This window comes from Nycticebus coucang, chromosome 5 (genome assembly GCF_027406575.1).
Source record: "Nycticebus coucang isolate mNycCou1 chromosome 5, mNycCou1.pri, whole genome shotgun sequence".
Lineage (NCBI taxonomy): Eukaryota > Metazoa > Chordata > Mammalia > Primates > Lorisidae > Nycticebus > Nycticebus coucang.
In genome coordinates this window covers 39,279,797-39,307,608 of record NC_069784.1, presented here as the reverse complement: position 1 = coordinate 39,307,608, position 27,812 = coordinate 39,279,797, and the positions used below count along the sequence as shown (strand labels likewise).

The 27,812-nt window shown below is 40.4% G+C and overlaps 1 protein-coding gene across 4 annotated transcripts in view; it reads left to right on the top strand.

The window, feature by feature from the left end:
* Positions 1-27,812, top strand: part of SORT1 (sortilin 1) — a 103,046-nt gene that overhangs the window by 25,456 nt on the left and 49,778 nt on the right. For all 4 annotated transcript variants that reach the window (XM_053590497.1, XM_053590496.1, XM_053590499.1 and 1 more), the window contains exons 2-6: positions 1,947-2,006; positions 4,466-4,539; positions 22,477-22,579; positions 23,109-23,273; positions 26,608-26,681. In XM_053590497.1, coding sequence (XP_053446472.1) covers positions 1,947-2,006; positions 4,466-4,539; positions 22,477-22,579; positions 23,109-23,273; positions 26,608-26,681 — 476 coding nt within the window. The remainder of the gene's footprint in view (positions 1-1,946; positions 2,007-4,465; positions 4,540-22,476; positions 22,580-23,108; positions 23,274-26,607; positions 26,682-27,812) is intronic.

Below are 27,812 nucleotides of genomic sequence, written 5' to 3'. Positions count from 1 at the left end.
CTTCTCATATTTGGGAAGGCAGAGCGTGTTTAAAATTTGTAAATCTTAAGATGTAAGTCTTTATGGGGCGGCACCTATGGCTTAAAGGAGTAGGGTACCAGCTCCATATGCTGGAGGTGGAGGGTTCAAACCCAGCCCTGGCCAAAAACTGCAAAAAAAAAAAAAAGAAAAAGAAAAAAGATATAAGTCTTTAAAAAGCATAATCATCAACATTTAGTAGAAATATACACTGAACTATTAAACCCTGCAAAGAATGGAGCTTGGAGTGGTGAGCATGTGTCCTGAAAAGGGAAGGATCTTTGTTATACACGTGTATACTATATATAGTGTGTAATTTCTGTATGATTAGAAATTTTTACCAAGTGCTTGTATTGCCTCTTTGGAATTTTTATTTTTTTAAACATTAAAGATGTTATAGAAGGCTCACTCTGGGAGACTGAGGCAGGCAAATTGCCTGAGCTCAGGAGTTCAAGACCAGCCTGACCTAGAGTGACACCCTGTCTCTAAAAAAGGTACCCTGTTTCCCCGAAAATAAGACAGTGTCTTATTTTAAGGTGTGCTCCCAAAGATGCGCTAGGTCTTATTTTCAGGGGACGTCTTATCTTTCCTGTAAGTAGGTCTTATTTTCGGAGGATGTCTTATTTTTGGGGAAACAGGGTAGCTGGGCATTGTGGCAGGTGTCTGTAGTCCGAGCTACTGGGGAAGCTGAGGCAAGAGGATGGCCTAAGCCCAAAAGTTTGGGGTTGCTGTGAGCTATGATGCCACAGGACTCTTATCGAGGGCAACAAAGTCTCAAAAAAACAACTATAGGCTTGGTGCCTATGGCTCATGTGGCTAAGGCTCCAGCCACATACACCTGAGCTGCAGGTTCGAATCCAGCCCAGGCCCGCCAAACAACAATGACAGCTGCAACCAAAAAATAGCCGGGTGTTGTGGCAAGTGCCTGTAGTCCCAGCTACTTTGGAAGGCGGAGGCAGGAGAATCTTTTAAGCCCAGGAGTTGGAGATTGCTGTCAGCTGTGATGCCATAGCACTCTACCCAGGGTGACAGCTTGAGGCTCTGTCTCAAAAATAAAAAATAAAAATAATTAAAAAATAAAAAACAATTATAGAGACTAGAGAATTGTACATCTAATGTTGTACATCTAACCTTGTATATCTCTGTATAGAAGGGTTATGAATGACATATTTTCTTTATAACTGTTTACATTTTCCATGATGAATATATATTATTTAATAAGGAGAAAAGGAAGTATTTGCAAAACAAAACCTGAAAATGCCTACAATGATTATTATAACTATATTTTAACATGCTTACCATATTTTTCATATATGACCTTCCCCTTTTTTTGTCTCTCTGCTCTCACTGCAACTCTATTAGGATTGTTTATTATTATTACTATTATTGCTATTACTAGTAAATAAAAAGGCAAAACAAGGGCTTTTGCTTCTCGCTTTTGCCCCTTGTCATTTTGAGTGAGTTATCTTAGAAGCAGAAGGAATCCAGCTACTAATTATTCAGCTATACTGTGAAGGCTTCCCAGAAAAATTTCAATTATGCTGATTGGGTTACAATTATGTTTGTCAATGTGGGCTCTGATCTCTTGTTTTAAAGCATCCTAAAAATACATTGCTATATCTTTTTATTTAGTTCTTTTGGAGAAAGCAATTAGATTATTCCATCTCCCCATCTGGTACAGTAAAGAAAACTCATCTGCTTGGCTTACTTTGTATGAGAGAGAATTTAAATTTCCAAGTTATTGGTGATTCAGGTTAAGTAGTTAAATCCCCTCTCTCCCAAATTGTGTCCTGGGAATCCATATCCCCCTATAATTATTAACTTAATCACTCTGAACTGTAATAAAGTTCCTGATTACTTAAGGAAGTAAAAAATTAAAGGAAAGTCATGTCATTTCTAAATCAATTTTATTTTCTTTTTCCTTATAGCATGTGTTTGATGATCTCCGAGGCTCAGTATCCTTATCTTGGGTTGGAGATAGCACTGGGGTAAGTCATATTTTGAATTGGTTATTTTAGCCTGGCAAGAAGATGATATAGATTTGGGGAGTTTAAGCACCTAATATCATTACTTTCTGAAACCATCTTCAAATTCATTTGCAGAAAATGCATGTGTTTGAAGGACAGACTTTCAGAAAGTTGTAGCTGGTTTAGTTTGGCTTTACAACTGGGAACATTATGAGACCACCTTTTTCCCTAGTGGGCAGATAGACACCTGTAGTCCTTGGTGGCATTAGCATCAGGATGAGCAAGAAGAAAGAGGAAAGAGAATGGTATATGTTGAGATGGGATCTTCATAATACTTGGGAAAACTCCTGTCTAGAAGCAGAAAATGTGCCTTATGCACCTTGGTATTTTTCCTCCAAACTGTATTATTCCTATGTCCTTTTCCACAGTTGTGTTGAAGGGCTGGGCGCGTGGTTGTTCAGCTCCATCTGTTGTGCCTGACCCTGCCACAGAGGGGAGGTATTGCCAGGGCTGGGGGAGCAGAAGGAGACTCACTCAGCTCCTAGCCTTCCTAGTATGTAGCTGGTCTCCCACTGGAGGGTATGCTGGGGACACATTGGTCCCAGGTCTCAACTCAGGGCTTGGTATTGCCTGGCTCTGGTATTATCCTGCCTGAACAAAATCAGGGCAGTTTCATGCTCCCTGGTATTCCAGTAATGCATATGTACTAACATTGAGGCATATGACAGTTGTATTAGAAACCCAAAGAAATAAAATTTGGTGCTGAAAAATAAATCGTGAATTTCTTGTTTTAATTAATTTTTAAACTTCCAGTAGAATTTCTTTAAGTGTGTTTTAGTGTCTAAAATTTGGGGTTATATCCTAATTTCTGAGATAGTTGGTATCTTCAAGATTTCTTATTTTATGGCTTAAAATTTTTTTTTAATTTATTTCAGATTAATATGAGGGTAGAGATGATTAAGTTACATTGTTTGCATTTGTTAGATAAAGATTAATCAAAGTCGAGCCCTTCACCCGGGGGGGTGTGCTGTATACCCTTACATTGTGCCCATTAGGTGGGAGCACACCAATCTCCCCTCCCTCCTCCTCTCTGCCCCCTCCCCCCCATTTGAATATACTTATGTTTTTCTGTCATGTGGGAGTATAGTTGTTTATCTGTTGGTTTCATATTAGTATTGAGTACATTGGATACTTGCTTTTCCATTCTCGTGATACTTTACTGAAAAGAATATTCTTCAGTTCAATGCAGGTTAATACAAAAGATGTAAAATCTCCATCTTTTTTGTCTTATTATATGGCTTTTTGAGACTCTCTAGACCATTGTACTAATCTATCCAGAATCATTTCCTCATTCATATTTTTCTGTAGAAAAAGAATTATTTCAAAATAAATTTCCTAGAAAACCAACAGTAGGGAAAAGGAAAGGGAACATAGATATATGTGACACAGTGACCTCAGTGAGAGGACACACACACTAGTCTGGGTGGCCTCAGTGAGAGAACACACACACTAGTCTGGGTGACCTCAGTGAGAGGACACACCCACTAGTCTGGGTGACCTCAGTGAGAGGACGCACACACTAGTCTGGGTGGCCTCAGTGAGAGGACGCACACACTAGTCTGGGTGGCCTCAGTGAGAGAACACACCCACTAGTCTGGGTGACCTCAGTGAGAGGACGCACACACTAGTCTGGGTGACCTCAGTGAGAGGACACACACACTAGTCTGGGTGGCCTCAGTGAGAGAACACACACACTAGTCTGGGTGACCTCAGTGAGAGGACACACCCACTAGTCTGGGTGACCTCAGTGAGAGGACGCACACACTAGTCTGGGTGACCTCAGTGAGAGAACACACACACTAGTCTGGGTGACCTCAGTGAGAGGACACACACACTAGTCTGGGTGGCCTCAGTGAGAGAACACACACACTAGTCTGGGTGACCTCAGTGAGAGGACGCACACACTAGGCTGGGTGGCCTCAGTGAGAGGACGCACATACTAGTCTGGGTGGCCTCAGTGAGAGGACGCACACACTAGTCTGGGTGGCCTCAGTGAGAGGACGCACACACTAGTCTGGGTGGCCTCAGTGAGAGGACGCACACACTAGTCTGGGTGGCCTCAGTGAGAGGACGCACATACTAGTTTGGCCTTTGTAAGCAGAGAAAAGAGATGACTCTTGCCTGAGAATACCTGGGATATAAAATAGTTAAATACTTCTTTTATTAGAATATGTATTTGAGGAGCTTTGTCTCACTGCTTCAAGTGTAAGCAATAGGGATCATCGCAGCAAAATGAGCTGAGGACTTTTTGAATCATTGTAAGCCCTAGTGACTTGGTCTCTTTTGGTTTTGGAATATATTACAATATAGGCTATTGTAGGATAGGACTTGCAAAAATACTTCAGGTATTGACTTAATTCCATAGCACATAACATGTAATTGGAATATCTTATTTACAGAATGTTTTTTTCTCTCTCCAGGTCATTCTAGTCTTGACTACCTTCCATGTACCATTGGTAATTATGACTTTTGGACAGTCCAAGCTATATCGAAGGTGAGATCAATACCATATGTGAGGGGTATTTGACTAAGCAACACTTGAGAACATAGGTTCCCCCATTTCTAGACATGATGGAGTCTAAGAGTTAATTGAAAACATCTTCTAGCCATCTTAAATTTTTATCGGACTGTCCTACTCACACTTTTTTTTTTTTTTTTGGAGACAATCTTACTCTGTCACCCTCAGTAGAGTGCCATGGTGTCGTAGCTCACCACAACCTCAAACTCTTGGCCTCAAGAGATCTTCTTGCCTCAGCTTCCCAATTAGCTGGGGCTATCGGCACCTGCCACAATGCCCAGCTACTTTTAGAGACAGGGTCTCACTCTTGCTCGGGCTGATCTCAAACACCCTCTTGGGTCTCCCAAAGTGCTAGGATTACAGGTGTGAGCCACCACCACACCCAGGCTCAGCACACTTTTAATATCTACCTAGCAACCTGAAGAAATATGACAAGGGACCTGGATCCAAGGAGGTTAGTTTGACCTGAATAAGGGCCGAAAGGAAGGAAGAGTGTAAAGGAGTGTGTGTTTATGTTAATTTGAGTAAATATTTATTTGTGGGAACATAGTATGAAGTTTAAAATACCTTTATAGTTATTAAGAACACAACATGGTTTTTTGTATTCCTGAAATGAAAATCGTCATTGTACCTTCCAAGCAAATGTTAGTTATATAACATTTGGGAACTAAACAGATTGTTTCTAGGTACGAAGGAATTTCTCAAATATACCTATTGAAATGCCATCTAATGTTTGCTCCAAAAAAACGATGATAGCAACATCTGTTCTGGAACCATAACCTGTACTGTGACATTCACAAAGTTTCAGAGTCATCTTCTCAGAGGTCCAGCTTTGTTAAACTAAAGGGAGTTTTTTGGTTGTGGTTTTTTTTTGATACGAGGTCTCATTCAATCACCCTGGGGTTGAGTGCTATGACAGCATAGCTCACAGCAACTTCAAACTTTTTTTTTTTTTTTCAGTTTTTGGCTGGGGCCGGGTTTGAACCCACCACCTCCGGTATATGGGGATGGCGCCCTACTCCTTTGAGCCACAGGTGCCACCCCAACCTCAAACTTTTGGGCTCAAGAGATCCTCTTACCTCAGCCTTAGTTGCTGGGACTATGGGCTCTTACCACAATGCCTGGCTATATATATATGTGTGTATATATATATATATATTTTTTAATTAATTAATTTATTTTTTAAGACAGGATCTCACTCTTGCTCAGGCTGGTCTCAAACTCCTGAACTCAGGCGATCCACCTGCCTCAGTCTCCCAGAGTGCTAGGGTTACAGGCCTGAGCCACCACGCCAGGCCTAAACTGTAGGTTTTAACAGTGAGAGTCAGCCGGTCTTGACTGGAATTGCAATCAGGAATTGCTGCTGATTGTCTTCTCGATCGTTTATGTCTATCTTATTTTACCCAAGGGACTTACAGAAATAATGACATCCCAGCAGATGATAGGGAAATGACCCAAGGGTCAGGTTGTCTACTAGGAGTCATGGTACTTTCAGTAGGAGTCAAGGTTCTTATATGACTCTTGTTCTTGGCCCAGGTGGAAGTAAATGTGTGTCAAAGTTCTAAAGGGGACTAGCCCACCTTCTCTCCCCCAGTAGGTATGATCCTTGACTGTTGCTCCTGGGCCTGGAGTCAGAGCTCTCTGCCCTTCATCACAGTGATGTTAGATTAAAAATAAGCAGCATAAATACCTGTAGGCCAAGAAGGAATTGGCTTCTTGAAATTGCCGTGTAAGCTCCATGAAAGCAAAGTTCTTGACTAACTTGGAGTTCTCCAGACAAGTGACTGACACATACTAGGCAAGCAGTAGATATTAACTGAATGGATGAATGAATGCGTTGGCTTCTCTATAATTTTTAGACTAATAATTTTTCTGTCGTGTAAGATTGACAATGTGTTGTAGAATCTTGGTGTAAGAAGAGCTATAGTAGGTGCCTTTGTTTACTCAGTTGGAATAGTAGTCAAACTATTTCAGGTAGATGAAAAAGTACTCTGTTTGGGGAGGGGGAAATGCATTAAAATGCATAGTAAGTTTAACTTTCCTTCGGTAACTCTTTCCCTTGTTCAAGAATCTTTGCTGTTACAAAGTCTCTCCTCTAGATACAGTTTTCCTTACTAGCTTAACTTTCAAGCAGTATAATGATAATATAAAACATTTGGAAATTTTAAAGGAAAGAAAACATTCACCAGGCAGCCAGGTGTAACCTTAATGTTTACAGTTCATTACCTTGATCTTCCCCTTTAATGTTATATAGCTGTATAGCCTTGGGAACAACATGGAACAGCAAAAAGCTGCAAAGCTTTGTCAGCAAGCAGGCCAGGGGTCGCATCTCAGCACTCCTACTGCAAGCAGAATGAACCGGAGAAAGTCATTGAACTTCTTAAGAAGTCTCTTTTGCCATGTGTAAAATAAAGGCAATAACAATACTCACCTTGGAGTTATTATGAAGTGTGATTTGAGTAGCGGACATGGAATAACAGCTTGGTGCTGCTGCCATGCTAACAGCCGGGGATCACAGGTAGCCAGCTTGTACTAGTGCTGCTGTATCAGTTGTTAAAAAGGAATTGAAGCCTGTGCAATAGCAAGACCTCACTGTATCTACAACAAAAAGATAAAAACATTAGCTAGGCATGGTAGCATATGCCTATAGTCCCAGTCACTCAGAGGCTGAGGAAGGAGGGTCATTCAAGCTCAGGAATTTGAAGTTGCAGTGAGCTATGATGATGTCACTGCACTTCAGTCCATGCAACAGAGTGAGAATTGAAAGCCTTCTATGCCAGTTGGTAAAAAGTGATTGCCTGCCCCCAAATGCTGCCATCAGGCAAGTGTTACTAACAGCTAGTGTTATGACCTACATCAGTGCTGTGATTGGTGAGTGCTCATCCCAGTTCTTCTACTATAATGGGTTCCCCTCACTTATTTTATTTATTTGTTTGTTTATTTTTAGAGACAGGGTCTAGCTCTGTCACCTAGGTTGGAGTACAATAGCACAATCATAGCACACTGTCAGCTCAAACTCCTGGGCTCAAGTAATCCTTCTGCCTTAGCCTCCCAAGTAGCGAGGGCTACAGGTGCACACTACCATGTCTGGCTAATTTTTTTTTTTTTTTTTTTTGAGCCAGAGTCTCATTTTGTCACCCTCAGTAGAGTGCCGTAGCCATCAGCAGCCTCACACTCTTAGGCTAAAAAGATCCTCTTGCCTCAGCCTCCTCAGTAACTGGGATTACAGGCACCTGACACAATGCCTAGCTGGTTTTTCTGTTGTTTTTTTTTAGTAGAGATGGGGGTCTCACTCTTGCTTAGGCTGGTCTTCAACTCCTGAGCTCAAGCAGTCCACCCACCTTGGCCTCCCGGAGTGCTAGGATTATAGGTGTGAGCCATATGCCCAGTCCTGGCTAATTTTTTTATGTTTTATAGAGACAGGGTCTCCCCATGTTGCTCAGGTTGGTCTCAAATTCCTGGCCTCATGCAGTCCTCCCTCTTTGCCCTTTCCAAAGCTCTGGGATTATAGGTATGAGCTACTATGCCTAGCTAACACTTCATTTTTTTTCTTTATTGACATAATCATTGCTTCTGAACAATTAGGTTGTGGCTATTTTTTTTTCCACTGTAACTAATGTTGCTGTGATAAATATCATACATGTCATAGGGAATGATCCTTTTCAGACTAGATCTTGTTCTGTCACCCAGGCTAGGATGCAGTGGCATCATAGCTCACAGCAACCTCAGACTCCTGGGCTCAAGTGATCCTCCTGCCCTAGGCTTCCAAGTAGCTGGGACTATAGGTGCATACCAGCATGCCCAACTGTTTTTAAGAGATGGGATCATGCTCTTGCTCAGGCTGGTCTCAAACTCCTGGCTTCAAGCAATCCTCCCACCTCAGCCTCAAAAAGTGCTGGGCCTACAGGGGCAAGCCACCACACCTGGCCCAGTGTTTTCACAAATAATAATAGTTTTCATTGCTATTTTTAGTAGCAAATGAAAACCTCCTCTTTGATTGATGTCCACATGTTTCGAAGGCTGTTTATTATAAACTCCTCCTTTCCCGGGTTGACTTATCTTCTCTACCTAATGCTTCAGCTACTTTTTTGTTTGCCTTCTGAGTTTACTTGTTGTTCTCTGCATTGTTCTTCAATCATGTGACTGGACTGGCACCTAACAGGTTTTTGATTCAGATCCATGGAGAGTGAAAGCATTTTCATGACTTTCTCCCCATCCTTTTGCTTTCCAATATTGTGTGTACTTTAAGATAACCAGAGTGAAAGGAGAACCAATACTGCTGTGTCTCTATTTATATAGCGCCACTGTCTGACTCAGCCCTTTTTCAGTCTGTATTTGTCCAGTCTTGTGAGAAACCCCTCTTTCCTGATATATAATTTACTAGAAAGAAATCCGATTTGTTTCTGATGTAGTATGATGTTACCAAGGTATTTTTTCTTCATGTTGCCCAGCAGTTTTTTTTTTTAACCGCATTCATTTTGAATATTAGCTCTTCCCTGCTGTGAAGTGGAAACCGAGTGCTCTCTTGCCGAGTCTAGGTGGAAACTGTAAATATGTCTTGTTGCCTTTCCAACTAGGCTGGGCTGGCCTGAAGTGACTCCTGTTGTTGAACATGCCAGCCACCTGTTGCTTCAAAAATGAAAAAGGGAGGGAACAATTTGACCAAAATGGGTGCTGAATATGCTGTGGTTGCTTAATTACAAATAAGATAAAAGCCTGTTGAATCCGCTCTGAAGCCTCTTCTGTTTTTCACAGCATTAATAGTTGTTATTTATTGGATTACCTTTGCGCACTAAATCTTACATGGTTATAGGTTCATTTGGGATTCAAATAAAAGACGGCTAAATCGCATTCCACCTGCTCTGTGCAGTATGGTATCAAGGAACCCAGGAATAGAAAGACATTGTCTCTCTTGTCTTAGAGAGTTAGAGGGAATATATTTATGTCTTTAAGTTATGAAAAAGACTTGTTGAAGGATTTGGAAGATATTAAATATATGTACACAGTAAAACCTCTATAAGTTGACTACCCAAGTGATGGTATAACTAGTCAACATATGGAGGTGGTCAACATAAGGAATTATATCTTCTGTACTGATATGTCTCGTCTATGAAAATGAGGTTGACTTAAGGAGGTGGTCCATGTAGGGAGGTGTATAAATATATACCTCCAATTTCAAGGAATCATGTTTGAATAGTATACATTTTGATTCTGTGTTCAGGAATATTAGTTTGTATAATGGCTTGTAAAGTACATTTGCCTTTCACTTAAAAATATGGAGTCAAAAAAGAAATAATCTATATATAATTAAGATGATAATTTAATTTTTGGCAACTAAAAGCTATCTTGTTATATGACCTTATATGAGTCTAAAGTTTTCATTTCAAAGATCTACTTTGTGAAGTAAATGTAAGCATTGTTTTACACCAAAATTTGGTGCCTAATTACCACAAAACTGGGCTATTTTATTTCTGGTTTTCTTTCCTATTGAGAGTTGCTCAAATTTAAGAAACTAATAAAGATATCTCTAAGATTGTACATTACAATTTATTCCATGGCCAATGCGAGTTTTTCAGGATGTTATTTTTCAGGATTTATTCCTTTTTAAAAAGAAGAAATAAGTTATAGGTGCACAGTAGGCAAAGTGCTGCTCGTGTGGTAAACCACTGTGCATAATATCTTATGTGAAAACTTTTTAAATGATAATTCAGGTTTCACTGCAGATTATTAACAATGACTGCATATTTCAGTCACAAGGTTGGTATAAATTCCATTTATAAAATATATTGTCCTGCTTTTTTTTTTTTTTTTACTTTTAAGCTTTTACAAAGTCATCGAACAGGTGATGGTGGTAGGGGATATCTTCTAACATTTCTCATGAAAACTCACATTTGAAGGCGGCACCTGTGGCTCAAAGGAGTAGAGTGCTAGCCCCATATGTCGGAGGTGGCAGGTTTAAGCCTGGCCCCGGCCAAAAACTGCAAAAAAAAACAACTCACATTTGAAGTTCTTCTTTAGAGTAAAAAGGTTCTTCATTATGTACAAGGTTATTTGTGAGTTGCAAAAATTCTCCATGTTTTTCCCCTGTATTCCTCTATTCAGTCTTGGCTGCCACAATCAGATAGAAAGCATGAGGGCACTTTTCTTACGTTTGTAGTGAATACTTAGAGTAGACAGTAATTATTCCAGGTCTGTCAAATAAATACATTCTCACTTTTTTAAAAGAAAAAGTTTATTAAAATGTATGATGATGACATTTTACCATTTGTTTATTTACTCAGAGACAGGCTTTCCCTGTTTCCCAGACTAGAGTGTGTAGTGGTGTAATCACAGCTCACTGCAGCCTTGAACTCTTGGGTTCAAGTGATTCTCCTCCCTCAGTGTCCTGAGTAGCTAGGACTGCAGGCAGGCACACCCCACCATACTTGGCTAATTTTTCTTTTGTGTTTTATAGATACAGGCTCTCACTGTGTTGCCCAGGATGATCTTGAACTTCTGGCTTCCAGAAATCCAACTGCCTCAGCCTCTCAAAGCTCAGGGGTTACAGGCATGAACCAATGCACCCAGTAGGCATTTTATCCTTACTGTTACTTCACTTTTACACACTTAGAGTTATCTTGTCAATCAAAGCAAAATAAGGACCCCCCAAATACATATTCATGTTCCTTCAAATTAAAAGTTCTATGATTTTATTATAATATCTTACTTTATTTTCCCAATTGTATTTTAAAATTTTCTACAGAAAACATACATCTTTTCCCAGTAATGATAAAATACAGTAAAATATTAAAATGAAAACATACAACGTATTATATCAGACAGTGGGGAAAAAAGACTGAAGTATTGGGAATTACATTTATTATAAATTCAAATTCTACCAGTTGTTTCTGGTATATGATTATTTTGGCACATCTTAATAATCTACATTCTCTCTATTGATCTTTTAACTGGAAATCTCATTATTCACTATAGTTATGTTCTACAGAGTTGCCACGAATGCTGATCTAGTGAATACTGAACCCTTACTCCTAGGAGAAATACAGGGTTAGCTTTCTGTAAACCTTTGATCACAGCGCGTAACTTCATCTTATGTGTGTTTCCATTTAAAGACCCCCTTGTTGGGAAGAATATTAGAATAACTGAAGATCTCTCTGCTGAAACCTTTCAAGCTAGAAGAGGATAGTCATTGACTTTTAATCTCCTAAAACAAAATAACTTTCAACCCAAGATCCTGTACCTAGCTAAACTGAGTTTCATTTATGATGGAGAAATTAAATATTTTAATGACATTCACATATTAAAGAAATTTGCCACAACTAAACCAGCTCTCCAGGATATTCTCAGACCTATCCTCCATAAAGACCAGTGTAATCCTTCACCACAAAAGTAAACACACCCAGAAAATACTGATCAAATTCCAACTTCCACAGTCGCAAAAGGATTAAAAATGTCCACCAGACTCTCGAAAGGCTTATTAATATTCTCAATTAATGTGAATAGTTTAAATTGTGCTCTAAAGAGGCACAGGTTGGCTGACTGGATACAAAAACTCAAGCCAGATATCTGCTGCATACAAGAATCTCACCTTACATTAAAAGACCAATATAGACTCAAGGTGAAGGGATGGTCATCTATATTCCAGGCAAATGGAAAGCAGAAAAAAGCAGGCGTTGCAATCCTACTTGCAGATCCAATAGGCTTTAAACCAACCAAAATAAGGAAGGATAAGGATGGACACTTCATATTTGTTAAAGGTAATACTCAATGTGATGAGATTTCAATTATTAATATTTATGCACCCAACCAGAATGCACTTCAGTTTATAAGAGAAACTCTAACAGACATGAGCAACTTGATTTCCTCCGGTTCCAGAGTAGTTGGAGATTTTAACACCCGTTTAGCAGTGCTGGATAGATCCTCCAAAAAGAAGCTAAGCAAAGAAATTTTAGATTTAAACATAACCATTCAACATCTGGACTTAACAGACATCTACAGAACATTTCATCCCAACAAAACTGAATACACATTCTTCTCATCAGCCCACGGAACATACTCCAAAATCGACCACATCCTAGCCCACAAATCTAACCTCAGCAAATTTTAAAAAATAGAAATTATTCCTTGCATCTTCTCAGACCATCATGGAATAAAAGTTGAACTCAATAACAACAGGAACCTGCATACCCATACAAAAACATGGAAGCTAGATAACCTTATGCTGAAGGATACATGGGTTATAGACGAGATTAAGAAGGAAATTACCAAATTTTTGGAACAAAACAACAATGAAGACACAATTTATCAGAACCTCTGGGATGCTGCAAAGGCAGTCCTAAGAGGGAAATTTATAGCACTGCAAGCCTTCCTCAAGAAAACAGAAAGAGAGGAAGTTAATAACTTAATGGGACATCTCAAGCAACTGGAGAAGGAAGAACATTCCAATCCCAAACCCAACAGAAGAAAAGAAATAACCAAAATCAGAGCAGAATTAAATTAAATTGAAAACAAAAGAATTATATAACAGATCAATAAATCCAAAAGTTGGTTTTTTGAAAAGATCAATAAAATAGATAAACCTTTGGCCAATCTAACCAGGAAAAAAAAAGAGTAAAATCTCTAATTTCATCAATCAGAAATGGTAAAGATGAAATAACAACAGACCCCTCAGAAATTCAAAAAAATCCTTAATGAATATTACAAGAAACTTTACTCTCAGAAATATGAAAATCTGAAAGAAATCGACCAATACTTGGAAATACACTACCTACCAAGACTTAGCCAGAACAAAGTGGAAATGTTGAACAGGCCTATATCAAGTTCTGAAATAGTATCAACTATACAAAATTTCCCTAAAAAGAAAAGCCCAGGACCAGACGGCTTTACATCAGATTTCTACCAAACCTTCAAAGAAGAACTAGTACCTATATTACTAAACCTCTTCCAAAATATAGAAAAAGAAGGAACATTACCCAATGAGTCTATGAAGCAAACATCACCTTGATCCCTAAACCAGGGAAAGACCCAACAAGAAAAGAAAATTATAGACCAATATCACTAATGAATATTGATGCTAAAATACTCAATAAGATCCTAACAAACAGAATCCAACAACACATCAAAAAAATTATACACCATGACCAAGTGGGATTTATCCCAGGGTCTCAAGGCTGGTTCAATATACGTAAATCTATAAATGTAATTCAGCATGTAAACAAACTAAAAAATAAAGACCATATGATTCTCTTAATTGATGCAGAAAAAGCTTTTGATAATATCCAGCATCCCTTCATGATCAGAACACTTAAGAAACTTGGTATAGAAGGGACATTTCTTAAACTAATGGAGGCCATCTATAGCAAACCCACAGCCAATATTGTATTGAATGGAGTTAAATTGAAATCATTTCCACTTAGGTCAGGAACCAGGCAAGGTTGCCCATTGTCTCCATTGCTCTTTAACATTGTAATGGAAGTTTTAGCCATTGCAATTAGGGAAGAAAAGGCGATCAAGGGTATCCACATAGGGTCAGAAGAGATCAAACTTTCACTCTTCACAGATGACATGATCGTATATCTGGAAAACACTAGGGATTCTACTACAAAACTTTTAGAAGTTAATCAAGGAATACAGCAATGTCTCAGGCTACAAAATCAACACCCATAAATCTGTAACCTTTATATATACCAACAATAGCCAAGTCGAAAAAACAGTCAAGGACTCTATTCCTTTCACAGTAGTGCCAAAGAAGATGAAGTGTTTGGGAGTTTATCTAACAAATGACATGAAAGATCTCTATAAAGAGAACCATGACACCTTAAGAAAAGAAATAGCTGAAGATGTTAACAAATGGAAAAACATACCATGCTCATGGCTGGGAAGAATCAACATTGTTAAAATGTCTGCACTACCCAAAGCAATATATAATTTTAATGCGATTCCTATTAAAGCTCCATTGTCATATTTTGCAGATCTTGAAAAAATAATACTTCATTTTATATGGAATCAGAAAAAACCTCGAATAGCCGAAACATTACTCAGAAATAAAAACAAAGCAGGAAGAATCATGCTACCAGACCTGAGACTGTACTATAAATCGATAGTGATCAAAATAGCATGGTACTGGCACCAAAACAGAGAAGTAGATGTCTGGAATAGAATAGATAACCAAGAGATGAATCCAGCTACTTACCGTTATTTGATCTTTGACAAGCCAATTAAAAACATTCAGTGGGGAAAAGATTCCCTATTTAACAAATGGTGCTGGGTGAACTGGCTGGCGATCTGTAAAAGACTGAAACTGGACCCACACCTTTCACCATTAACTAAGATAGACTCTCACTGGATAAAAGATTTAAACTTAAGACATGACACTATAAAAATACTTTAAGAAAGTGCAGGGAAAACTCTTGAAGGATTCCGCCTAGGTGAATATTTTATGAGGAGGACTCCCCAGGCAATTGAAGCAGTATCAAAAATACACTAGTAGGACCTGATCAAACTAAAAAGCTTCTGCACAGCCAAGAACATAGTAAGTAAAGCAAGCAGACAGCCATCAGAATGGAGAAAATATTTGCAGGTTATACCTCCGCTAAAGGTTTAACAACCAGAATCCACAGAGAACTCAAACGTATTAGCAAGAAAAGAACAAGTGATCCCATCTCAGGGTGGGCAAAGGACTTGAAGAGAAACTTCTCTAGGGTGGCGCCTGTGGCTAAAGGAGTAGGGCGCCCGTCCCATATGCCAGAGGTGGCGGGTTCAAACCCAGCCCTGGCCAAAAACCACAAAAAAAAAAAAAAAGAAACTTCTCTAAAGAAGACAGACGCACCATCTACAAACATATGAAAAAAAGCTCATCATCCTTAATCATCAGAGAAATGTAAATCAAAACTACTTTGAGATATCACCTAATCCCAGTAAGAGTAGCCCACATAACAAAATCCCAAAACCAGAGATGTTGGCGTGGATGTGGAGAAAAGGGCACACTTCTACACTGCTGGTGGGAATGCACACTAATATGTTCCTTCTGGAAGGATGTTTGGAGAATACTTAGAAATCTAAAAATAGACCTGCCATTCGATCCTATAATTCCTCTACTAGGTATATACCCAGAAGACCAAAAATCACAATATAACAAAGACATCTGTACCAGAATGTTTATTGCAGCCCAATTCATAATTGCTAAGTCACAGAAGAAGCCCAAGTGCCCATCGACCCACGAATGGGCTAGCAAATTGTGGTACATGTATACCATGGAATATTATGCAGCCTTAAAGAAAGATGGAGACTTTACTTCTTTCATGTTTATATGGATGGAGCTGGAACATGTTCTTCTTAGCAAAGTATCTCAGGAATGGAAGAAAAAGTATCCAATATACTCAGTCCTACTATGAAGCTAGTTTGTAACTTTCATATAAAGGCTATAACCTAACTATAGCACAAGAATGTGGGGAGGGGGCCAAGGGAGGGCAGGGGAGGGGGGAAGCTGGGATGGAGGGAAGGTAATGGGTGGGGCCACGCCTTCGGTGCATCTTGGAATGGGTACAAGCGAAGCCTACTAAATGCAGAATACAAATGTCTACATGTAATAACTGAGAGAATGCCATGAAGGCTACGTTGAACAGTTTGATGAGAATATTTCAGATTGTATATGAGGCCAGCGCATTGTACCCCTTGATTGTACTAGTGTACACAGCTATGATTTAACAATAAAAAATAAATAAATAAAAATAAAGACCCCCTTGTTTAATATGTATTGTTGATTGAACTTTTGGCCAACAGCATTATAACTCTCACCCAAAAGAAGCCTGTTTAACACATACGTTATTCCTCCATGTAGGACATCAAAGTCTTCTTGTGTTTAGGAATACCAGACAACACTACACTTGGAGGCCATTTAAATAGCAAAATCAGTATCAAAACAACTATGTTAAAAAATAAATAAAAGACATGAAATAGACCTCAAAAAGGCTACCTCTTTACAGTAAAAGAGCTGAAACAGGGGCTCAGTGCCTGTAGCACAGTGGTTACGGCGCCAGCCACATACACAGAGGGTGGCAGGTTTGAACCCGGCCCAGGCCAGCTAAAAAAACAATGACAACTGTGATAAAAAATAGCCGGGCATTGTGGTGGGTGCCTGTAGTCCCAGCTACTTGGGAGGCTAAGGCAAGAGAATCTCTTAAGCCCCAGAGTTTGAGGTTGCTGAGAGCTGTGATGCCATGGCACTTTACCAAAGGTGACATAGTGAGACTCTGTCTCAACAACAATAATAACAACAACAACAAAAAGGAGCTGAAACAGGAAGGCACAGTGTCACTTGTTTGACCTCAGCTAAGAATGTATTCACTGGGTGACTCAAGTGTTTTGTTTTCCTGTGAATGTTTGCACAGGACTGTGAAAGCACCTTGAATATTGATTTGGGGTTACAGATGAATTTAAGCAAGTAAGCAAATTTTGCAAATACAGAATTCACAAATAATGACAATCACTATGTAAGCTTTCAAATTAGTAAAAACTATAAAACCATAATTATTTTTTAGAGTTTGCCATCATTTTTATTGCTTTTATGTTGCAATTTGTAGTGACTTAATCATGCCAAAGTGAACCAAAGAAACAGAGAATGGGTAGGGACAGAAAGAATTTTGAGGCATGTGCTGGAAAAGGCCTAGATTTCTGTTAAAGCTATTTTAAAGGTGAATCTGGTGAGGGCCCAGAAAAGAAGAGAGTGGTAGAGAAAACTTCTTAGAGAACACCTATGTAATTCATGGTAAAATGTTGGGAAAAATATGGATTATAAAGGCCATTATGATGTTTTAGACAGGAATGAGAAATGTGCTTTTTTTTTTTTTTTTTTTGAGACAGAGTCTCAGTATATCGTCCTCGGTAGAGTGCTGTGCTGTCACAGGTCACAGCAACCTCAAACTCTTGGGCTTAAGCGGTTCTCTTGCCTCAGCTTCCCAAGTAGCTGGGACTACAGGTGCCCACCATAAGGCCCGGCTACTTTTTTGTTGCAGTTGTCATTGATGTTTAGCTGGCCTGGGCTGGGCTAGAACCCACCAGTCCTGGTATATGTGGCTGGAGCCATAACCTATGGGTGTTAAGCCTAGAAATGTGTTATTGGACAATGGAGAAAAGATAATTCTTGTTACAAACTGGCATAGAACTTAACTGAATTGGGTCCATGTTTTAGTGTTTTGTGGCAGGTAGGACTTGTGAGCAATGACATTGGATATTTAGTTGATGCAATTTCTATGCTGAGTTTTGAAGATGCAGCTTGGTTCCTCCTGACTGCTGATAGTAAAATGTAAGAAGAAAAAAATGAGTTAACTACAGAATTGCTCAGCAAAAAGAAAGCAGAACTTATAAGATTCTTAAAATTCTCAATCTATTCATATTAAAAAAATTAGAATACCAAGGATGTGGCCAAGTGACCATTTGATAAAGAGATTAGTATGGATGTGAACTTTAGACTTGATCAGCTACCCCAGCAGGAAAACCGCCCATTTGAACTGAAGGGCAGGCATGAGGGAAGGCTGTTAGACTTCTTGGATTTGACAGGTACGACCAACAGAGCTATCCAACTGCAAACATGTGTTATTCTTCAAAAGAAGGGAAGAATGATCCTGAAGGCAACTCAAGGATCATCAAGTCTGCCTCCTCAAAAGGAGGGACCATCACCTTGTTTTCAATGGGCCAATGGCCTCTACTTAACTCAATAGGTACAGGACCTCCCAGAACCTTGGGGGCCCAACTCCTGCCTGGCAAAGCTGCAGGGCAAGACCACCACCTGGAAGGAGGAACCCCACCCAGTGGGCCTGGAGGACAGAGTATTGATCCAGAGTATTGATCATTCTGAAGCCTCACCATCTCATGGAGTTTGCCTTATAGTTTGTGCTTACTTGGGATCCTCTTTCTTCTTTCCTGTTTCTCTTTTGTGGAATGGAAATGGCTGTACTGTCCCTGTCTCACCATTGTATTTTAGAAGCACATAAGTTGTTTGCTTTCAGAAGTACATAGGTGGACAGCAGTTTGCTTCAGGATGAATCGTACCTTGAGTCTCACCTATATCTGATTTAGAGGATACTTAGATGACACTTGGGATCTGAGACTTTAAAGCTGATGGCAGGAATGAGTTAAGACTTTTGAGGCTGTTGGGATATATAACTAATGTATTTTGCATGTGAGAAGGACATAAATTTGAAGAATGTTATAGGCTGAATGTTTGTGTCCCCCACAAATTCATAAGCTGAAATCCTAACCCCCAATATGAGGGTATTAGATGGAAGGGTCATTGGTAGGTGATCAAGTCATGAGAGCAGAATTCCCATAAATGGGATTAGTGCTCTTATAAAAGAGACCCCTGAGATCGCCCTTGTCCCTTTTGCCATGTGAGGTTACAGTGACAAGATGGCATTCCATGATCTAGGAATCACACCCTCACCTGCCATCCAATCTGACGGCACCTTGACCTTGGACTTCCCAGCCTCTAGAATGATAAGAAATAAATTTCTGGTGTTATAAGCTATGCAGTTTGCAATACTCTGTTACGCCAACTCAAATGGACTAAGACAAGCTCTAGTCCCAATATACTTATTTTTTAGTGTTATTTTCTTGAGTTATTAACCTGTGCATATTTTTATGCATATCTACCCCATGAATAGTGGTATCTGTTTTTGGTAAACAGAAAGTGGTATCTGTTTTTGGTATCTGTTTTTGGTAACCAGAAAGAACGGATGTTAGGTGTGGTGTGTAGAGTTGTTATTAAAAAGACTTGTTTCTAAAGCATATGGTTTTAATTGTTTACTAATCATTTGTCTCCTGTTCATAACTCTGTTAATTGTCATGTGGAATTTGAAAAAGAGATTTATATTTCAAAATGTTTCATTGATTTCCTCTTCATAGTGTGTGTTATATGCTGATACATATGTGATAGAAAATAAAGGTATGTTCCAATAAATTATGTTAAAATTTATCTCTGGGCCCAAGTGTCTTTGACAGAACCCTACTTAAATCCCACCAAGCCACCAACAGTTTATTTTATTTTCTTCACTTGTTTAACCAGCTAAAGTGCCAGAGTGTTGTGGCGGGTGATTTCTTGTTTCCTTCATATTGGTTTCTCTTTCTGAAATGCAGGGATATGTTTGTTGTGCCAAGTTCTTAAAAAGCAAGCGGGTTTGCCAACTGGTTTGTAGAGGTTCCCTGGGGGTGTTGTGAAGGAGAGGAGTTTTGGGGGGGTTTTTTTGCAGCTTTGGCCGTGGCCGGGCTTGAACCCACCACCCCCGGTATATTGGGCTGGTGCCGTACTCCTTGAGCCACAGGCGCCAGCCACCCTGGAGGGAAGATTTTTAAACTAGTGATAATCAAGGTTTTGTGGCCCCTTTAGAAGGTTTTCTGGGCTGTTGATACGCGCACTGTAGAGCTAGGAATTGTTTATGTACATCTCTTGGCTAGCTGCCAGGAAGATAAGCACTTGACCTACTTCAAAGCCAAAGAAAGGGTGATAGAGGAATCTGTTGCATGGTGCCTAATCTGTATTTTATTTATCTAGGGTTTTTCTGTGTGTGTGCACTAAAGAAGGGGAAGAGTCATTTGAACAACTTAAAGACACATGTAGTTTGCTTTCGTGTATTATTGGAGACCTGTACATGCGTGCTCACGTCCCTCCTGTCCAGCTTCCATTTATGTGATCTCTACTGCCAGGTCACAGCCCCAGCAAGATTAGAATAAGACCCCAGCCTTTGAGGGAAAGCGCCTCACAAATGATTAAAAGTTGTCTCCAGTTTGGGGCTAAGGATTAAGACAGTTAATCACTCTGCAGTTTCGTTGATGTTCTCAGACCCTTGCATCTCTCATGCTCTGTGGTTCTGGGGTTCTTTACCTGTGGAAGCTGCCACCTAAACCTGAACATCATTTTAATTCCTGTATAGTCATGTGTCACTTAGCAACGGAGATAGGTTCTGAGAAATGTGACATTTGGCTGTTTTGTCATTGTGTGGTTATCATAGAGTGAGCTTACACTAACCTGGACGGTGTAACCCACATCTAGGCGGCCTATATATAGCCTATTGCTTCTAGGCTACACACCTGTCTACATGTATTCCACTGAATATTGTAAGCACTTGTGATGGTAAGTATTTGTGTATCTAAACAAAGAAAAAGCATAGTAAAACTACAATATCACAATCTTAGAGGACCACCATTGAATATGCCATCTGTTGGTGACAGAAACATCATTGTGAGGTGCATGGTTGTATTCTATCATTGAAGACCCTTGCAGACTACATTTATCTGTAGGCAATACAGATATGGCAGTGTGCGGTGGTCTTTACTAATGGATACTTAGATTTGTGAATATTAAGATTTAGCATTCTGGGGTGGCGCCTGTTGCTCAAGGAGTAGGGCGCTGGCCCCATATACTGAGGTAGCGGGTTCAAACCCGGCCTTGGCCAAAAAAAAAAAAAAAAAAAAGATTTAGCATTCTGTATTGTGTTTTAAGAGAGTGGTACGTAGTGTTAAACCTGTTGGAGTTAGATACTGATATTTTCCTCTTATTTTCCAAAATTTATACATGGATTCAAATACCTCTAAAAGGTATTTTTGGAATGAGCTTTTGAGGAAGGCTTTAAGAACCGAAGAATTAAGATTAAGTTTGGTTTTCCTGGAAGTATTGTATGTATTGCATGAATTAGAGACTTGAGCGTAGGGATGGCGACCTCTAGGAGGAAGTACTTCAAGACCCCTAACGAGTAATACATAGCTTTATCATAAGTACTGTGGATTAATAGATTAGTTAGGCGGCTTTTGACTGCATTTTACAGAGATACCAACTTAAACTAGTTTGAGTAATAAGGGAATTATTGACTAAATACAGAAGAAGGACAGACTTCAGGGTCAGTTCAGTTTAGCGTCATGGGCTCTGCTTCTCAACAAATTTTAGTTATTACCTTAGCTGGCCTCACATGGTGACAAAATGATGATAGCAAGTTTTTGCTTTGCATTCACATACTACATCGTCAGGGTTTCTCAACCTTGGTACTATTAACATTTGGCTTAAGATAATTCTTCGTTATTGTGGGACATTCCTGTGCTTTGTAGGATATTTGATAACTAGCCACTACCCACTTGATATCAGTAGCATCTCAGCCCTGAGTTGTGATAATAAAAAATGTCTCCAGATCAGGAGTGGTGGCTCATACCTGTGGTCTCAGCTACTCAGACTCAGAAGATGAAGGCAAAAGGATTGTTTGAGCCTAGGAGTTTCAGGCTTCAGTGAACTATGATTGTGCCACTGCACTCTAGCCTGGGTGACAGAGCAAAACCCCTTCTCTTCAAATGTTTTGGTTGGGCGTGGTGGTTCACACCTGTAATCCTAGCACTCTGGGAGGCCGAGGTGGGTGGATCGCTTGAGCTCAGGAGTTCCAGACCAGCCTGAGCAAAAGCAAGACCCCATCTCTACTAAAAATAGAAAAACTGAGGCAAGGGGATCACTTGAGCCCAAGAACTTGATGTTGCTATGAATTATAATGCCATGGCACTCTAGTCAGGTCTCCAGAGTAAGATTCTGTGTCCCCCCCCCCAAAAAAAATAATGTTTCCAGACATTACCAAATGTTCCCTGGAGGACAAAAACACCCTGATTGAGAACGAATGGCCTAAAGGAAGACAGACCATGTCATCAAGGGTCTATCTTAAGTGTGAAGAAATATGCTTTCTAGAAGCCCCAAATTTTTTTCTTTTGTCTCTCTGGCTCAATGTGGGTCACTTCCCCATTCTTGACCATCACTGATTGGGGGGTTGGGGAGAATTTCCATCAGACTAATAAGGCCCCCTTGTTGGTGGAAAAGAGGGAAGGAAAGCCAACTAGGAACCCAACAATATCCATGACCCCTGCACTCTAAATTTGCCTTTTTTTCTTTAGTGAGGATTATGGAAAGAACTTTAAGGATATTACAAATCTCATCAATAACACCTTCATTCGAACTGAATTTGGCATGGCTATTGGTCCTGAGAACTCAGGAAAGGTGAGACTCGATGTTTCATACGTTTTGTACTTGATACAGCAGGCAGGGCTGTTAGATATTAGTATTGGAATGATCCAGTGGTACATGGTAATGTATTTTAATTTATTGTTGTTATATTTAAAAATTAAACATAATTAAATACTGATATTCCTTCAGAATGGAATTCAGCACACAGATTTCTTTTTTTTAGCCCCTGCCCAAGATGCAGCAAAACGCTTCATAATTATGAGACAGTTGTTTAGCATTAACAGTGTCCCTAAAACAGCATTTTAGTATTTTGGGAAACTGACTAATCTCAAAACTGACCAAGCTCAGACTCACAGGGATGATGCAATGGCTCAATTCAGGATGTTATTTTTTAACAGAATAAGAGTAGAGTGGTAGAGTGAAGCAGTTAATCTGTTTTTATACTTCTTTTTATTTCTGGGACTAAAATTTCCTTAGCTAATGTCTGGTGAAAATGGTGCAAGACTTTCCTGTGTGTTTATGGTATTATATCCTACGTCTAATGTCTTCTCTTCCTGATCAGGTGATATTAACTGCAGAGGTGTCTGGAGGAAGTAGTGGAGGAAGAATCTTCAGATCATCAGATTTTGCAAAGAACTTTGTTCAGACCGACCTCCCTTTTCATCTTCTCACGCAGATGATGTATAATCCTCAGAATTCTGATTATCTTTTAGCCCTCAGCACTGAAGTAAGTCTAGTTGAGGAACTCGCCTTACCTTTGTATTCTACAGTCTCAAAAATATACCATCTTAGAAGGGCCCTGCTGGTAATTCTTACATATTAGACTTCTTTCTAGTGTCTCCTTATGCCATGGAGTATGTATGTTTGCCTTTTTTTCCCTAGTTAGTAAAGGACACAGGTTCCGTGTGCTACGTACTCCAGGTAAGTGTAATGTCTAGTTGTCATAACTTAAGTGACTATTATGTGCTTTTGGAGTAATGAACTAGAAAACAGTTTAATGTAATCATTTTTGTGCCACAGGGGACCAGCATAAATTGTCAAATTCCTAATATCTTTATTGTTCCTTTCCTAAAACCAAACCACATCTTTATAATTTCTTTTTTGTTAGTTTCCCAGTTTACAAAGCATATTGATTTCTGTCTTTGACACTCGTGTATTAATACCCAAAGTTTCCAATCCCAGCACTCCACCACGTTCCTATACTTTCCTCAGAAACTAGTGTCTCTCCCTAACCCTTCCACCTGTCTTCTGAGAGTCCCCTGAGGAGCACTTTTCATTTCCTGGAGGACCAGTCTGCTTTATTGTGGATGTTAAGGGCCCAAAATGGCTGAGTTGCTAGACTGTACTAGTCTAATTATACTTTTATGTTTATATGGCTCTCTCTCATCTTAGAGTGTGGGCAGCCGAGTGTGGTATCAGAAGCACCTGAGGAACTAGTTTAAGGTGCACATCCCTAGGCCCCACCCAAGATAGAATAAATCAATGTCTTTTGGTTGCAGGGTGGCTAGTATTTTTAACAAGCTCCCCAACTGAGTGTGCACACTGAAGTTGGAGAGCTGTTGCTGTACTGACTGACTGGGGACAGAAACAAGATTGTCAGCTGTGGACCAGTCAGGCTGAGCAAGGATTTTGCCGAGAGAGGGTAAAAGGCCCTAAAAGAGAAGCGTAGGTCTGCGCCTTCTGTGAGGAGGTGCCTGAGCAGAGACAGTGCTGAGGGGAGCTCCAGGAGGGTCAGATCTATGTTCAGGCAGTGGGGGCCAGAGGAAGGAAACTAGCTTGCTGGGGGTAGGCTTCAGATCTCAGAACAGCAATTTCTGGAAATTGGCCTCCAGCAGCTTAAGCTAAAGGCCCTGCGAGGGAACGGAGAGACCTCCACAGGGGTGGATAGGGCCACAAATCTCTTCTGCCGCATCATCTCCATTACTAAGTATCTTGAGGTTATTAAAACAGAGCTGTTCTCAGGAAGAGACAGGTACATTCTGCTTTTATACCTGAAATTTCTTCCAATTAAGGGTAACTTTGAAGTACAAATAATAGGGCTGGGGAGGGCTGCGCCTGTGTTTCAGTGAGTAGGGCGCCGGCCCCATATACCGAGGGTGGTGGATTCAAACCCGGCCCCAGACAAACTGCAATAAAAAAAAAAAATAGGGGTGGCGCCTGTGGCTCAGTCGGTAAGGCGCCGGCCCCATATACCGAGGGTGGCGGGTTCAAACCCGGCCCCGGCTGAATTGCAACCAAAAAATAGCTGGGCGTTGTGGCGGGCGCCTGTAGTCCCAGCTACTTGGGAGGCTGAGGCAAGAGAATCGCTTAGGCCCAGGAGTTGGAGGTTGCTGTGAGCTGTGTGATGCCATGGCACTCTACTGAGGGCCATAAAGTGAGACTCTGTCTCTACAAAAAAAAAAAAAAAAAATAGGGCTGGGGAAGATACACCTATTTGTACTAAAGTACACATAAGTGGTATCAGACCTTTGCTTGGCTTTATAAGTAGAATTGGGAAAACTAGAAATGCTGGGAGGTGAATATGACCAGAGAAGGAAAAGTTGAAGGAGGATGGTGATTGAGGTTAGGGATGCTGAAGGTAAATTCTGCCTGGATCATCCCCAGTTAATTTCAGCTGTACCAGGACGTCTCTGTCCCAGCTCCACTAAAGCTGAGCTCAGTAAGCCCTTTTGCCAGTGTAATTGATGTTGTCGGTCTTTACCTTTTTAAGTTTCTGCTACATTTCCAAATATTGGCCATCCCTTCTTTGGGAACCTCCATGTGCTTGGCTCCTGTAACTTCATTCTCTTTGGTTCTTCTGCTTTTCTGGCCATTCCTTCTTGGTCTCTTTGTTAAACTCCTTTCAACCTACCCTTAAATGCCTACTGTCCATTTCACTCTGGGCAATCTCTTCCTCTCTTAGCATTTAACCACCACTTACATGTAAGATTCTCCAATCCTTATCTCTATCTGGCTTTTTCCTAAGTATCAAATTACTATCCTCTTGCCCCCTGGGTATCTCTAGCTGGATATCTCAAGAACATCTCAAATCAGTCTAAAGTTAAGCTATTTGCCTGCTCTTCTCTCAGGCATGCTCTTCTTTCCTTAATCTTTATACTAGTTAATGGTACCACAACGCATCCCATACCCCAGCCAGAAATCCAGAGGGACTGACTTACACACACACACCACCCCTCCTCTCGTTCTGCCTCACCAGAAAAATCATCCAGTTCTGCTATTCTGGCTTCTAAATTCTTGAAGGACCTGTTTCTCATGAACAGGTTCAGGACCTCAGAACTCATCTTCCCCCTTCTCGTCTAAGTATTCTACCTAAGAAAGTGAAAGTGACTATGCCATTCTCCTGCTGAGAATACCTTCCTCCTCAGAGTCCCTGATAGACAATAAAACCCAGACTCCTCAGCATGGCATAGAAGGAAGGCTCTCCATGAGCTTGCCCTCGCCTCTCTCCCTGGCTCTCCCTCGTCATTTGCTCAGCTTGGAATGTGTGCTCCATCAGTGTCCAGTGGCTTTGGCTCCCCGCACACACTGCGGCACCTTCTTACCCCTGCCTTTGCTAGCTCTGGTCTGTCTGTGTGCAGTGACACCTCATCTCCCTGCTCGCCTTATTTTGGTCACACTGCTCATCATTTAAACCTTGGCGCAGCTGTCTTCTTCAGGAAAACCGTCTGTGATGCCGTGGCCCTCGTGTCCCCGTGTCTGCGCTAGACCGTGTTTCCATAACACTGCATTGTGTGAAACTTCCTTCTTATCTATGTCCTTTGTTAAACTGAGCTCCTTGAGAGAAGGGGGTGTGTCTTATTCATCTTTGTATCCCCAGTGCAACGTCTGGTACAGCGCCTGGCACATAGTAGGCACTTCATATGCATTTGTTATTCTGAAATCCCCAGACCCCAAAGGGCCTCAGATAAACCGTGTGTGTGTTTATAGAGCTCAGGCAGTTCTGATGGAACTTCAGTGTGTGTTTTACTGTCCTGAATGATTGGATAAGAATTATTAAAGGTCGTACAAGCAGCTGCACAGAATAAAGCTGGAATTTTGATAAGTCATTTATAATCTTTCAGAATGGCCTGTGGGTGTCCAAGAATTTTGGGGGAAAATGGGAAGAAATCCACAAAGCAGTATGTTTGGCCAAATGGTGAGTAACAGAAGACTCCATCTGTGCAGAGCCCTAAACCTTTCCTGATAGTGCTGCCAAAAATCATGTGAATAAATATTGAGCACTTACTATGTGCCAAGTACTCTTCAGGGTGCCGTAAGGGATACCAGAGAGGAGTATGACACAGACCTCGACCTGGAGGAGCTTCTAATTCTGCTGGAAAAGAAGACTTAGTCTCACTAAATGTTGGAATATAAAGTATAAAACAAGGCATGCAATGGAGTCGCTGCTGCCCACAAAAGGTTTATTTTCCATGAATGGTGACATCAGTTGGAATATAATAAAATACAGCTTTAATTTGGGGATTTAAAGACTTTTCTGTGCCCAGATTTATATTCCCTTGTCTAGAGATCCATTTCAGTTAGGTAGAACATGGAACCAGGAAGAAAGCTGAAAGAGCTTCCAGACTCCCAGAGTCACACTGTCTGTGCACCAAAACTCATTCACTTCTCTCGGTGGGATGCCTTGGCCCCACCGGGTGCCTTCTTAGAGATGGTGCAGTGGAGGGAGCTCTTCCTCAGGAGTCACGTCACCTTTGTTCCAGCCTCACTCTGCTGCTAGTCAGTGGCTTATCCTCTCTGGGTTTTAGTTTTTTCCATCTGTGCAAGGAGGTTTATTTGGGAAATGTGGGAGAATTAAGAGCCTTCATGCCTCCAAAATTTAGTTAGACTCAGACCCTTGTTTAGAGCTTCTTTCTTCTTTTTATTTGACAAATAAATTTATTTATCATCATTTAAACCTTGGTGCAGCTGTTGAAATAAATTTCAACAAATTTAATCTGATTTCCCAGTTTATAGCAGATTGCTTCCAGGGTTGGGATATGTAGCTGCTAGCAGTAAGCATGTGACAGCATTAGAACTACAGCCTGAGAGCTGGAAGGAGGCAGCCCTATAGACAAGAACTTAAGAGGGTGTGTAACAGTGTGAAATCATTTAATGCTAGACCAAGAAAGTACACACACCTCAGTGACTTCTAATGGGAACACTTTATTACAGTTTGATATGGTTGATGTTCATGATGAGGACTCATAATAGCAAGAAAGAGTTTAAAATGTACTCTACTTAGGGAATCAGGAAAGTGTGTGGTACAGATTTGAAACATGTCTACCAA